This window comes from Diadema setosum, chromosome 1 (assembly GCF_964275005.1).
Source record: "Diadema setosum chromosome 1, eeDiaSeto1, whole genome shotgun sequence".
Lineage (NCBI taxonomy): Eukaryota > Metazoa > Echinodermata > Echinoidea > Diadematoida > Diadematidae > Diadema > Diadema setosum.
In genome coordinates, this window is record NC_092685.1 from 36,053,734 (window position 1) to 36,069,124 (window position 15,391).

Here is a 15,391-nt window from a genome sequence, read left to right on the forward strand (position 1 = left end):
CCAAGACTTCAGCAGTTCACTTCCCATTTCATTTCATCCAACTCAAATGACCGAAATGCAAACCATAAGAAACAATAAAAAAAAAGAAAAAAAAAGAAATGACGTGTACATGGATGTGCTTAAAAAATGGACATTGATAGAGAATGCAGGTTTTCCTTATATTGAGTCAGCAAGAATTATGCCACATAGTAATTACAACGAAACTGATGGTAAAACACTCTTTCTTACAGCACACTTGGATTTTGTATTTGATATATAGTATTAGTTTATAAGAACACATAAAAACGTACAAAATATGTAAAAGAAAATATTGTAGAATGACTTATATTTGGACTGTAGGAAAAAAATTGTACACGATCGTAATTTGTTCGATTGAAAATTCCCCAGACTACCACTCATTACAGGCATATGTCATACTATGATACTTTATTTCTACATTCCAGTGATCTTCATTTCTGTCATTTTGATTGGTCATTGATTATTTAGATTGAAAGTCTTTGCTGCTGCTGGAAAGGCCCGATAAGCAAAAGACCAGAACCAATATCATTACGCCGAACAGACATCGTTCCACACAATCTATTTTGACGCTTTACCGGGTGTCAATGCATAATAATTTTCTTCGAATCAACTCTCTAAACGACATACTATTTCTGGATTGCTACGCCCACTACTACTTGACGTTATTGTATTGTCATTATAATAAAAGACATTAGTAACCTAGGATCCCGTATATCTGGAAATATTGTTGAACAATGCGTCCTTTCCTTGTTATTCTAATCATTGTAATCGATCTTGTTTTGACGTTTGTCCCCGCTCGACCAGTTTTAAGGCAGCGAAGCGAGTAATTGAAAGTCACGAACAATTTCACTTTCCGAGAGGTAGCGTATTGGAGTATTTAGAAACGCATCATTAAATTCCTGGATATGACAATGAGGTTTACCCCTTAAGAGTCCCATCCCCTTCATTTTTACTCATTCATTTATTTATCATTATTGTTATTTTTTTTTATTTTTTTTTTTTTTGCTTTCAAGAATCTGAGTAGTAGACATCTCCTGTAGTGGTGCACTGCGATAATTACACAATGAAATAGAAGGCATCCCACACACGCACAAACACGCGGTTGTATACACACATCACACATTCATTCAGTGAAATACACAACATGATTATCTACACTCCTGGCCACCGCACAAAAACATAAGTGCACACTACACATTTAACGAACTGCACAACTTCAAACTTAGAGATCAATAATACTAAATATGTTTTCTTTAATATTGATTTCTACAACGCTGGTGTACAATTTGACAGAACTTTCATCGAAACCAATCACAGGAAATATGAAAATCACACACTGACAGAGTTTAGGGACCTTTACAGCAAGTTAGATGAAAAAGGCATTAGTAGTCAATATTATGATAAATGCATATAGGCCCTATTAATGAGGTGTTGATCATGCTCTTGAATCACTACATGTACTCGTTTTTACATTCGAAAAATAAAGTAAAATCATCCTTTGCGTCAACTGAGCATCAGCAACTGAGACCCCCTTCCTTTACAAAGTCATTAGTGCTAAAGATTCTTCCAACTGCAGAAAATTTTTATGTGAAGGATATCATTTTTCTTGTGGTCACATGAATGGGGGAACTTGCAAAGCTGTGACACTAGAAATCATATACATACAGCATGATATTGTAGGCTTTACATATGACTGTTAATGGCATTACTGTTCCTGGAAGAGATGTGAAAGTAAAATTCCATAACTTTCTTACACCTCGTCAGACTGAGACAAAACTTTATCTGTCAATTCTGATTTTTCTGTACATAATCATTTCAGTCAAACTGAAGCATCATGCACCCTCAACAGAAAACAAACAAACAAACAAACAAACAAACAAACAAAACTCTAGCTCAGGAAGTTATATTGTCATTCTGATTTTCAGCGTGCTACATAGAAATTCTTTAAGTCCCTGATAAGGTCTCCTGAGAGACAAAATGTCATATCTCAAAATTGAAATGTTTTTGTACTATTTTTAAGCATATCAGTTGAAGTTTGAAATTCCTTGAGGGAAAAAAAAATGGTATGATGCAAATTTAAGTAAATTACAGGGGACCCATTTGCAAAAATGTGAAATATAGTGTTACATGTGGGATAATCTCATTTATTCAACGGAACACCAGTAATACTTGACAGATATGTGGATATTGTTCTCTTAACACTGCATACATACATGTATCTGCATAAATGCAACTGATTCTACTTCTCTGACCAGATCAAAGATTTATTAGTATGGTTTTCCACACACCAAACAAATACACGACAAAATGTCCCACATGTAACACGACATATCTGTTTTTTAAACGTCTAATCAGAGCTCTCTGCCTGATGACATGAAACTTACCTCTGATAATCTTCAGTGTTGTCACTTTATCACACTGAGTTACATGTAGCTAATTAAAAATATCTATTTCCAGCCAGAAAAAAAAAAATCAATTAAAAAAAGCACCCTGTCAAACAGTACGTACTGTATTTTCTCTTCTAAAATGTTATAAATCAGTCATTTATCACCATTTTTTACACGATTATTCTTCTCCTGATTATCAATTATACACGATGGTTTTCAATGTAATCAAAGTCTCTCACACTATTTTTCAGGTCATAAAAACTTCTGAGATGTTCCATGCAAAACATGCCCTTTAATGAAAAAGTAAACATTTGCATTCAATTGCCAAGAGGTCATTTGAAAAAGTTCCTGTGTTGTAATAATATGTTGATAGCAATGAATTTGTAGTTAGGTCATTTCTATAATCTGTGTGTCTCAAACTTTTACATCTAAAAACACTACAGCCACTGATACTAAGATATTGTTAATGTGGAAAGAGCTTCGCAACCTTTAACATCTTGTCATCTGCCTCCAACATTATCTACTGTCTTCTTTTACATGACATTGTTTCTGGTTCCAACTGATGATTTGATAGAATGCCTGTTGCCAAGCTTCTCATTTTTATCAGAGAGGAGCATAGATTGTAACCAGAGATTTTGATTTTCCCAACAGAACACATCTCTATGTTATTTGAAGTTTTCATGGTGATGTAAATGAGAAGAGGTTTGCGGTTACCTCATGTGTATGCAGTCCTTGAAAGGACTATACTTATTCTTTATACTACATCTCTATAGCTTTTCCTCGGTCGTTTTCATGACTCTCCACTTCTTTCTTTTATCCTACAGCCTAATTTCTTTTCAACCCACAGTACCTCTTTCCTTCCTCTTTCTATATTTCCTGCTTTCTTTACAATCCAACGATCCTTTACAAGACCACTTCATCACTTAACATTTTTTTTTTCAGGGACTTATTTCTCACTTTTCTTTTCCTCCCTTTCAGCATTACATTTCACTATCTTCTTCCACATGAATCATCCTCAGGATTCTATTTCTTCCTTAACTCTTTCCCAAAGGAGTTCTTCCTAGGATCCACTAAATCCCCCTCCCCTTTTCACTTTTCATAGTTTTGATTCCGTGTTCCACAGTTTGCACTGCTTTATGCTGAATTTGTTCTCTCTGACTTTATTCCCTAATACATCATTCAGAATTTCACACCTTCTTCACTTCTCTCTAATCTCCATGATATTCCAACTTTCTCCTTCTCCTACCTGCTTTCTGATTCATCTGTTTCCTCCCACCGACTTCTGAACTTTTTACCCGTTTCTCACTCTTTACTTTCTAACAACTGTCCGTTTCCTAACCTCCGGTCTCCACGAGGGCAACTTCAACTTCCAGCTCACTGCTGCTTCTCAGCTTACACTCTCCCTATGTCACTTCCCTCCTCCATTTTCATCTTTCTAGGTTCTTCTTTCACCCAAGAACAGTCCTTTCAATGATTGCATACAAATGGTGTCACTGTAAACCTCTATTCCCCAAGAGCAAATTTAGTATTGCACTGCCCCAAGTGGTGACGGCCATACAGGTACCTGTGATCTCCATGATAGGGAAAGCCATCCACTCCTGGAGAAAAACCATCAGCTACTCAAGGTTTCATTATGGGTTGTCTAGTTTGCACATACAGTTGTACTGCAAATCATTTCACCCAAGTGATTACTCAACTACAGCACAATCAAAAATTCCCTATTTGTGGATTTAGCATACAGAATATGAACTTGGATGTGGTGACAAAAGCATTGACATGAACATATTACTCTAACAAAGTTTGCAGAAGACAAATTGTATGTTTTGTAATACATGCACACCACAGGTGTGAAAAGACTACCCGCAAACTTTCTTCTCTTTACTAGATTTCCCTGGAAAGACGAGTGTCAAAACTTAATATGACAAGCAATGGGTTACATTCTGTCACAGGACGCATGAATTCTTATGTATTCTTGATTGATGACTTGCAAAGTCAAGGAACAGTAAACAAGTAGATCCTACAACAAATCAACATGGAAATAAGGAATTACATGCACTTTACCTGTGTGTTTGTTTATTCATGTTAAAGGCATCACATTGCTTAGTTTTTGGTCTCTGGGAGATATTTCATCTGAAAAATAGCTATTTCAATGTACCACATGATGCTGAGACTGAGAGACAGGTCCAATGGTCTATGGATCTGCAACATGAACTATCATCTTGCCAATATTTCCTCCTTTCATCATGGACACAAAGGCTGCCCCAGTGTTCTCCAACCCTTCAACCACTGTCTCCTTCACCTACAAGGAAAGAAAAGTTACAAAGAAAAAGAAAGGGATAATGAACATGTCACATGATTACTGTCACTCTTGGTGAGACTTCCTTTAACAGCAACTATGAAAGATTGATTTTTATTCATAATACTGGTTACCAGGGAATGTTTTCAAATCTGCCTGTCCATCTCCTTTTCTTCCTTTTTTTCACCTTTTGATTATTCCCCCTGCTATCTTTGTCTGCTACATGGCTTTCTTTTGTTATCACCGATCCTGAACAGGGTAAACCCATAGCAGGGTCGGATAAAAGAGTTTGCATCCCTTTTAACAGATTTCTTTAACATGTTAACCTTTTATGATGTGTGATTTATCTTGAATACATGTAGAAACAAGCAATTTTCAGAACCCAACATACAAAAGAAACTAGATTTGTCGCTATGGTGACTCCTATGCCATCATTCTGAATACCTTCATCCTCTGGTTTAGTATGTGAGGGTTGCTTCTAATCAGTGTGATCTAAATCAAACATAATTTTTTTTTTTTTTTAGTCTCTGCCATAATGCATGGTTTCCCCAATACACCTACAGTACATCTTGCCAATATGAGACAAGTTTCACATAAATAGCAAAAAAAAAAAAAAAAAAAAAAAATGTATATATATATATATATATATATATACACAATGTGTATATATATATATATATATATACACAATGTGTATATATATATATATACACAATGTGTATATATATATATATATATATATATATATAATGGCATGCTTGTCATAAATGTGTTAAGTGTTTACTTTCCTTTATATTCATTTAGATTTCATTTCATTTCATTTAGATGGACGGCTGAATTGTTTAAAAGAGCAGGTATTCTGGGATTTGAACATTTCCACTTGGCCTTTGATTCTTCCCCTTTGACCATTATGGCCCACAATTCTTCTGAATAACTAATTACATGTAGTAACATCTATTATATTAACAATACTTTAAACTATTTTCCCAATATGGGAAAAATTGTGACATTTGAACATTTTCCCTTGACCTGTGACACCATGGCTAAAAATCTTTCCCTACAGAATCAGTGTGCAGTAATGTATGTCTATATACTGTATATACCTACTTTTATTAAGTTTATGCATTTTGAGTAATCTCCAAGGTGTGAAGAAAACGTGTAATTTCAGAATTACATAGCAGAATTATCGCACTTTAAGCTGACCTTTGACTCAATAACCTTAAAATTTCCAAAAGTAATTGTCAGGCAGTATATTATATGTATATAATGTATGTACTAATTTCATGACAATTTCTTGAGCCATTTCCAAGATGTGGAGAAAAAATGAAGTTTCATTATTTTTCCTTGACCTTTGACCTCTAACCCCATGGTAGAAAACTTTCCCAGAGAACTTTTACCTGGTAATACAGGTAAATAGTAAGTTTTAAGAAAATACCTTCGGGCATTGCATAGATATGGGGATAATAGTGAAATATTGAGAATTTGACCTTGACCTTTGACCCCTATGACCAAAAAAGTCTGGGGAAAATCACTGTCAAGCAGTACATGCATATGTACTTAGTTTTATGAAGACACCTTGAGCAATACAGAGAAAAAAGTGATATTCTAGCCTTTTTGTGTGACCTTTGACCCCATGGCCCAAAACTTTCCCTAGAGAATCTTTATTGAGTAATACATGTATTAAGTATGTTTCAAGAAAATACCTTCATGCATTGCATAGATATGAGGGGAAAAGGTATTATTTTGAGAATTTGACCTTGACCTTGAGCATGTGTACCCAAAAATAGACAGGCACAACTTTGTCCATTCATACATACATACATACATATACCAAGTTTCATCAGGATACCTCAAGGGGTTTTAAGTTATGCTGTCCACAAAATTGATTACGGATGGAAGAACAACTGACAACTCGAAAAAACATAATGCTTCCAGTAACATTTCATGGTGGAGGCGTAAAAACGAGTTCTGCAGAAATTTTGCTGATCTCACGAAAACAAATAAGGAAAACCTCATGAACCATGTACCAGCAAACAGGAGAGCATCAAACTTTGGACCTCTTGATAACTTTTATCACCAACTGGGTGAGTGAATGTTCTAACTACGGTCGTGTGTTTGGTCTATTGTGTACTATGGTAGCTAACAAGTGTTCTTGCCCTTTGTGCTAGTCTGTTTTCAGGAGAATGTCACTCTTTTATTGGTTTATTCAATGCACAATCAGATTGATGGACTGTGATTGCGGCATGGACACCTTATTAGGGAATGCAAGGTATTGATGGTCATTTTTTGATGGTGGTGCTGGAGGGGCAATAATGGATAAAGTATATGAACACACCCATTATCATTATAATGTCAGTAAATGGAGCGGTTTGGTAATAAGGTGATTGTTGCACAGGAGCCTCACTGAAACTGCCTCTGAATAACACATATTCAAGAGTACAAGAACATCACAGGCATGGAATATTTGTTACTTTCAGAGTACAATGCTTCTGTACCTAGGTCTAGTGACTGAATGATCTCTTAACATTTTTGTTGTCTAATGGTAGTGTAATCAGCTTGTCTCTAGAGCATGGGTGAATGTACTTTCAGTTTTGCCTATTGCCCTCTTTTTCATGTGAACCATGTATCCAGATAAAGGACCTGTTTTCATTGTAGAAAAGAGAGTGGTCTTACAACTTTGTTGTAAATGAATTCTATGCACTTCTAATGATAATGATTTTATCAACATAACATGGGAAAGAAAGCATGTAAAATCACAATTATTACAAGGGACCACTGGTTAACAGGAATTATCATCACAACATGGACATTTTCCTCACTACAATCAGGGAGGTGGCTTCCCACCTCTCTGCTACAATAAATCTCAACATATGCATGCTAAAAGGCATACACACATACATTTGTAACTCTTTGTTTGGTGCAAGTAACAATATCCTCAGAATCAAAATTGCTGTGAAACATTTCACTGCAATACTTTCTGTCTGTAAAGAAGATCCAAGTATAGGGAGGTTAATATTTCCTTATCCTGCCAATAGGGTGTGACAAGAGACAGACTTTAAAGAATGTTTGATTTGGATCACACTGATTTGAAGCAGCCCTAACATACTAAATCAAAGGGTGAAGGTAAACATACTCAGAAAGATGAGATAGAAACAATTTTAAACCAAAATGAAATGAGTCTTTTAGAAGGGGTTGTAGGTGAAGATTACTCAAACTCCTGAATGTTCCATACCTTGAGTTTGCCTTCCTTGACCCAAGTCGCCAACTGGTACATGCCTTCAGGAAACTCTTTGGCATACGTCAAGACGACAAAACGTTCTCTAGTAATACCCAGCTTCTTCACCCTATCTGCAATGTCATCAGGCAGAAGGGGAGGGTATTCCTTGTCTAAGTTGTTATACATAGAGATCTGTCCACATAGCACTATATGGGAATCTTTGTTCATCTGGAAAGCAGAAGGACAATAAACAATTATTCTAACATAATACGCCAAAATTCCTATCTTCCATTTCAGGTTTGTACATTCAATTTTTCATATTACGATTACTGCCAAATGATCTAGATTAGAATATGATTACAGTGGACTCCTGTAATAATGGAGTCCTTGGGACCAGCAGTTTTCTTTCATTATTTCAAAATTTCATTGTATAACTGAACAAATACACAATAAAAATCATATAGTAATATAACTGTGTTCATTACAATGTGAGTGTGCTGTAATGCAGAATACATTGACAACTTCAATAATTAAAATAAACATTTGACAACCATTATCATGCAATTCACAATACCTGTATTGTGACAAAACCACCCGTCAACCAGTCCATGGGACTGAATCATTTTGAATTGCAATTTTGTTCTGAAATTTGTAATTTGCACTTTGAATTTATGAAAGCCTCATACAATATATATGTATATATATTATATCAATGTCAGAGTAAATTACATTTCAACAAATGTATCCAAATGTTAAAAATGTCAGCCCACAATTTCTGTCTGCCTTCTGTCTGTCTGTCAATAAATATCTACACAACTGACTTCAATGACATCTTAAGTATGAAGTGTTATTGGAGTTGAATACTGAAGTACTTGGTCCTTTATCGCATCTACCTAAGAACAAGTGTCACAAAATCCTTTGAACTAGGTCCATCTATTTCTGAAATTCTACATTCTCTTCATGTTTGACTATGGTCTTCATAGCAATGGAATACAGTCCGACCTCTCCTATCTGGACATGTTGGGACTGGTGCTCATTCGGATAAGGGATTTGGCCAGATGTGGGAGACTCAATGTTTAAAACACCTAGCTGCCCAATGTACCCAATGGTAGCTACATATACATGTATCAATTTTGCATGAACATGTCACATCCTCTTCAGCTGGTCTGCGTTCAGAATTCTCAGATAATTGGCTCGATGAACGATCGCCTGTACCTTGTCCTGATCTATTGAAAAGTTTTCTGTCCATACATGTATTCTTGCGGTGATTTGGGGGTTAGTGGATGTCTGAATGCATGTTATTTAGATTAAAATTTGATGTGAATGTATGTTCCTTATGTTGGGAATAATATGTAATTCATGTGAGTTTGTGCAGGAATTTTGTTTGAGTTGGAAATCCTCCTTTTCCCCGAAAATATTACATTGGGAAAAAAAATATCATGGCAGGATCGCGTCAGGATGATAGAGAGATCCGGATAAAGGGAGGCTGGATAGGAGAGGTCGGACTGTACTTCAATCACTAAATTGAATTGATTTATTCTTTATGAAACTAAGATGAATACATTTTGTACATTATATTTTGATAATAACTGGTGGAGCTCTTGAATACCAAAAGGCTTATCATAAATGGGGCAGAACACACAAACATACAAAGCTGAAATAAAAACTAATTAGGGCTTATGTTGCAATCCAATACTTCTAATATCAATTTGAGTTAATGGAATACTTCTATAGACTTGCCTGTGCTATGACACAGTTGCTGATATCACCCCCGACGTTATCAAAGTACACATCAATCCCTGCAGGGCATGCTGTTTTCAGGGTCTCGGCCACATTTTCTGTCTTGTAATTGATTGCAGAGTCAAATCCCAGCTGCTCTGTCAGAAACTGACACTTCTCATTGGTGCCACAGATCCCTACAACCCTGCTGCACCCTTCGATCCTGGCAATCTGGGGTTAACAGTAAATATTGTTGGAAACTTTACCAAAGGCATCGAATCATCCACATTCATGGCAACACACTCTCATTTGACAATGTGTAAGACATGATAGGTGCACGAACCATTCATACGAGTTCAGCTTTTCAGGATTATGGTAGCACCAGTAATAACTTTATAATTGATCTATTTAACCTTTACGTTCTTCACATAAACTTTAAATGGGTTTTACTATTTATGAGGAATAAATAAACAACAACACCCATCCCCATCATTTTCAAATGCAGCAATTTGACTGCCTAAAACATGCCATTGTCTTCTCGACTAATAGTGTGGGTCATTGTTTCAATTAGTTGAAGTTTGCTTATCATGACCTCTGACCTTGAGTATCAACCTTCTACTTCTTTGCAAGAAGGGAGTATCTCATTCTTTGTTTCTCCCCTTCCTCCTAAATCACATTCCCACTAAACATTCTTTAGTACGTTGTATTATGGCTGCAAAATGACCAACGTTCAGTGACCTTTAACTGTTGAGGGATTTCCCCCAATACCATGTCAGTGCATCCACAGCCCACGTTGCACACCAGCACCTGTGCCTACAATCAACAAATCAACTAATGAGATTTTCTTCAGTTTGCCATTACAAGATTTGGGTCAGATGGACTGACGGAAGGACAACATGAAAACCTAATGCCTCTGGCATTCTTCTGGGTGAAGGGATTAAAATTGATTTCCAAACCTTCATAAAGACTACGCTACATATACTGGGCAGCCATTTTTAAAAGCTGCAACAGTTTTTTAATGTACAAGTACGTTTATCAATCCTTGTCAATGACTTCTAAAATTGATGTCCTAATCATGCAGTGCCTTTACCTGTCCTGCAATAGAGCCACATGCCCCAGCAGCACCACTAATGACCATCGTCTGATTGGCTCCTGGCTTCACATGACCCTTATGTCTGATTCCGAAGAGTGAGGTGAGACCAGGCATGCCAACTGCTCCCATTGCCAGAGAGAAATGCTCCCCAACAAGAGCCTTATCTACCTATAGACCACAGAAAATCAGGTCATTTCGTTCAAATGGGACAGACAGTTACAATTCCCATGCTATTGGGCATTGTCATCGGATTTGAAAAATTAAAAAAACTAGAAATGTCGCTACAGCGACTGGTTATACCCCCGCCAAACAACATTTCATAAGCTTTGGTCAAAAAACTGAGGAAGTAGTTAAATCCGCAAGATCTTTCCTTGATCTTCTGCCATTATTATGCCGTTACCATGGCAACGTACTTTCGGGTACTGTCGAAAAATGCGTCTTGCACATCTACAACCAAAGGCACACATCTGTACCAAATTTCATGGAAATTGGGCAAAAACTGAGGAAGTAGTTTGCAACACAAAATTTTCCATCATTTTGGCTCATAATATGTGAGCTGTTACCATGGCAACATACTTTTTGTCACTGTCAAGAAATGTGTCATGCTGACCTATATCCTAAGACAAACATTCAATATGAATTCCATGAGAATTGGAAGAACAATGATGAAGCAGTTTTGCCATGAAGCATTTTGCCCTATATTTTACCAATAACATGCCATTACCATGGCAACGCACTTTTTGCCACTGCGGAAATATGTGTCTTGCACATTAACATATTCAGATGAACATCTGTACCTAATATCATAAAAATTGATCAAAAACTGTGGGAGGAGTTCGCGACGCAAGATTTGTACCCATTTTTGCCCATAATATGCCGTTACCATGGCAACGTACTTTTGGGTACTGTCAAAAAATATGTCTTGCACATCTACAACCCAAGGCACACATCTGTGCCAAGTTTTATGGGAATCGGTTGAAAACTGAGGAAGTAGTTCGCGACGCAAGATTTGCAACGGACTGACCGCCCGACCGCCCGACCGACCGCCCGACCGACCGTCCGCTGATTCCTATATACCCCCTTCAAACTTCGTTTGGCGGGGGTATAAAAAAAAAATATATATATATATAATATATACTGGTGACAAAAGAAAATCACTGAGTGAACCAAAAAAGAAAGAAGAGAAACTGACAGAAAAAATCATTTAGAGTATAAACACAGGTAAACAACACATTTGCATGCCTACTTTTTTCTACAAGACCCTGATGTCTTTGACCAGTGTGATACCAAGAATTAAAACCCTTGTAGATTGCTATTTGTTTAAATCATACCTAGTGACATAAAGCATAACACATTAAAGGAGACTGTCCCACTACACAAATAAAGGACTGGTCAAATTTGAAATATCAAGAAGCCCTTGCATACTGATATTTGTTCAATCATATTTATTTACACATGCATCACACATTAAAGCAGACTGCCCCCTCAACACCGACACATGATTAGTCAAACCCGAGATATCAGAAACTTTCTCATGAAGTGCATGTTGTACAGTAACCTTCTCATACCCTCAATGGATTAAAAAGAGTGGATGACACAGCAATTTTGACTACACTTACAATATGTATGCAAATTGATGATCAAGTGAAAAAATCATTTCTCTATAGTTTTCCTAAAGACAGAAAGAGTATTTTTTTTTTCCTCAAAATAAATGTGATGTACTCATGAATGTAACCCTGTGATGCACTGATATGATCAAAGAAGATGGAGCATATTGCAGCCGTGTGTGAATATTTTTGCATGGCATCCTAAAAAATATCATGCAAGAATTCTCAGCATTATGCCGAGACATGATGACCAGCTGAAAATTAAATGCATTTACTGATGAGGCTTCCACAGATGACCTACTTTAGTTCAAAACTAAAAAAACACTGAACAGCTGAGAAATCATCAAAATACAATTTCTTGTTTTCCTGGTACTCTGTCACTCGATAGAATTAAAAAAAAAAGGCAACTTTGTGATTTAAATGACAAGTTGGCTCTCTTACACAACCATAGCAACCAATAGTATCATTGCATACAAGACAGATAAAGTGTGTTTTTTTACATGCATCACAAGCCATGTACGTAAACCAGTATTACCTTGTACAGATAGGGACTAGGACCTATGTGACTGTAAAGCTGCCAAGGAAGACTAAAAGTTTGAATAATGTCGCCTGCTTGGTACTGGTCATTTTTACTTTCAATGACAATGGCAACTCCTCCTCCATCCACAGTCTCCCCAATCCTCCATGGCATCATGTACTGTGCTCTCGTCTTCTGGTTCATCCTGCTCCGCTGAAAGATTTGATTATTCAAGTGTCAATCGAGTCTCATTAGTGTTCAAAATCAACTCCATGTCAGCAATTACACAGACCACAATGTCAGTGTACTTTGGTATAAACCTATCTTCATTCCTTTCAAATGCAAACTGTAGTTTATAGGTCTAAAACTGTCTTTATCCTTTATTTATTTATTTATCTATTCCGTTTAATTTATACAGGGTGGCCCCGTCAGTAATCATTCCAGAGCAGAGGGCCCTGTAAACAAATATACATACAAGATAACAATTATAACAAATAAGATAAACATAACTCAATAAATCAGATTGGAACAGTATTTGTTGAAAATAAGAAAGTGAGGAATGACTCTAAAAATAACATTTTCAAACTTTCAAATGCAAATTGTAGTCCATAGGTCAAGAACCTCTTACTGCTCGAGAATACCCAAAGTCCCACTCTTCCATCCTGCATGTTCTTTGATTCCATTCAATTTATTAGACTTGAAATCATTGCTTTCACCAGCTCAACTCATTACATTAGTAATAGTATAGTCATTCATAATTATGAGAGCTTAGAAAAAGCAGCACTGAATATCACTAGAATTTTCAGAATCCATCATAAATCAGTGTTGTATAATGGGTTGACCATATTACGATTAGCCCAACTTTCAATGATCAAAAGTTGGGGGTTGAATGAATCATGATTCCCAGATCTTGCAGGATCTTCTTACCATGTAGGGATCCACAGACAGACACAGAGTTTTAACTAGCATCTGGTCATCTGCCAGGTTGGTAGGAAAAGGACAATCTTCAGCTGCAAAGTTATCATCTTCAGGAACTCCAGTGTCCCCTATGGCACAGACATAAAGAACCTTGAAAATAGGGAGAGTCTCATTCCAGCAACCATCACAACTATTAGTATTAGTATTATACAAGTCCTGCGACATCACAACATTCTAATAGTACTGTAGATTAATGTTACCACATAAAATTTACTTGTAATTAGGCTATCTATCATACCGACTTTCCCGTGCGTAATAAATCATATGTTATTTCGAAATACTTAAAAATGATTTCCTCATCTCATACAAGTATTATAAAGTAAAAAGAGTAACTCTGACAGGGGGCAAAGACAAAATATAGAACTTCTAATCAAAATGTCATTATAACCCGAACATTGATCTTTGTGCACTGCTGTACAAATTTGGAGAAAAAATAACAAACTTGCTACAACTAGCACTCTAGTTACCGGTACATCGAGGTAAACATGCGCTGCTGTCTATGTTAATGATATTAAGTGTTAGCTTGCAGTTGCACAAAACTCTTTATTTAATGCATGCATTAATTAATTAAATAGGCTCTATGCATGCACACGTAAAAATCAAACATTTAGAATAAATAGATTAATCGATACAGCCTTGACAGTACAGGAGTGCAGTGTCGATACGGGTGCTTCGATTATGCCAGTAAAAACGGGTTAGGCCTAGACTGGATCCTGGCAAAAATCACTGTCAGTGATTATGAGAAGGCACCTTTTCCAGAGACGAAGGCACCTTCTCCAGAGACGAGTGATCTTTTCCAGAGAAGAGTGATCTAAACTCTAGGCCTAGGACTCACGAGATACTTGAAGTATACTGGTACTACAGTACTAGTAGTACACTGGTAGCGTATTAGATTCTAAATGAAAGTGGACAACAAATACCTGGACGGCATCGAAGGATTACACGTTTATTACTGGGAACCATGTTTTAAGATTCGTTTCACTCAGGTCTTGAGGATTAGGTTGCAGGAGGTCGGGAGGATCCCGACCGAGTTGTTATGGAATGGGGTGCAATGAGAAAACGTGCTGATTGGACTCTAGCCCAGGGCCAGGTAACACAACGCACCGGTCGCAAAAACCACTAAAGCATCCCCTATCCTCTGCTCGGGCCCGCCCGGCAGGCTAGGCGCGGCGGGGGAAGGGATTTGCGTGCGCCGCGCCGCTGCTCTTCGAAAAATAGGACTTTGTGTTCTTTGGTGGAAAGATTATGGAAAGCCAAACCACTACTAGTATTGTTATTTTATTTATTTAACACATGTATAATCAATGTTATGGATTAATACCGGTACATTGTACATGTATACATTGTACACGTTTGTACTTGCATTTCGCATTACGGCATGGGCATAAATCCAGAGGGGGGGGGGGGGGGGGGGGTGCATCCCCCCCCCGAAATGGAGGAGGGGAGATGGCCTGTACAATCATCCCCCCCCCCCACCCCTCCCCAAGACTGCTCCGGTCCGTCCGGTTATGTTCCAACGGCGTAGCCAGGATTTGATCTTGGGGGGGGGGGGGGGGCGG

The 15,391-nt window shown here is 37.2% G+C and overlaps 1 protein-coding gene across 3 annotated transcripts; it reads right to left on the minus strand.

The window, feature by feature from the left end:
- Positions 1 to 1,247: 1,247 nt before the first annotated feature.
- LOC140235756 (prostaglandin reductase 2-like) lies at positions 1,248 to 15,014 on the minus strand. Of its 3 annotated transcripts, none has more exons than XM_072315770.1 (7): positions 14,753 to 15,014; positions 13,782 to 13,900; positions 12,873 to 13,067; positions 10,728 to 10,898; positions 9,659 to 9,868; positions 7,934 to 8,146; positions 1,248 to 4,704 (listed from the first exon to the last, which is right to left on the minus strand). In XM_072315770.1, the coding sequence occupies exons 1-7, from the start codon at positions 14,793 to 14,795 to the stop codon at positions 4,597 to 4,599; spliced, it is 1,059 nt and encodes a 352-aa protein (XP_072171871.1). In that variant the 5' UTR covers positions 14,796 to 15,014; the 3' UTR covers positions 1,248 to 4,596. The 3 variants fall into 3 exon arrangements, with proteins under 3 accessions (XP_072171871.1, XP_072171882.1, XP_072171874.1); XM_072315781.1 differs by lacking the exon at positions 14,753 to 15,014 and adding an exon at positions 14,479 to 14,608; XM_072315773.1 differs by lacking the exon at positions 14,753 to 15,014 and adding an exon at positions 14,071 to 14,076.
- Between the last annotated feature and the right edge of the window lie 377 nt (positions 15,015 to 15,391).

Excerpts from the sequence above, each read along its gene's own strand:
- LOC140235756 (XM_072315770.1), bottom strand. The coding sequence starts at position 14,795 with ATGGTTCCCAGTAATAAACGTGTAATCCTTCGATGCCGTCCAG. Across the intron at positions 13,068-13,781 it reads TGTCTGTGGATCCCTACATG|CGGAGCAGGATGAACCAGAA; the intron begins GTAAGAAGATCC and ends CAAATCTTTCAG. Across the intron at positions 8,147-9,658 it reads GCAACTGTGTCATAGCACAG|ATGAACAAAGATTCCCATAT; the intron begins GCAAGTCTATAG and ends TCTGCTTTCCAG.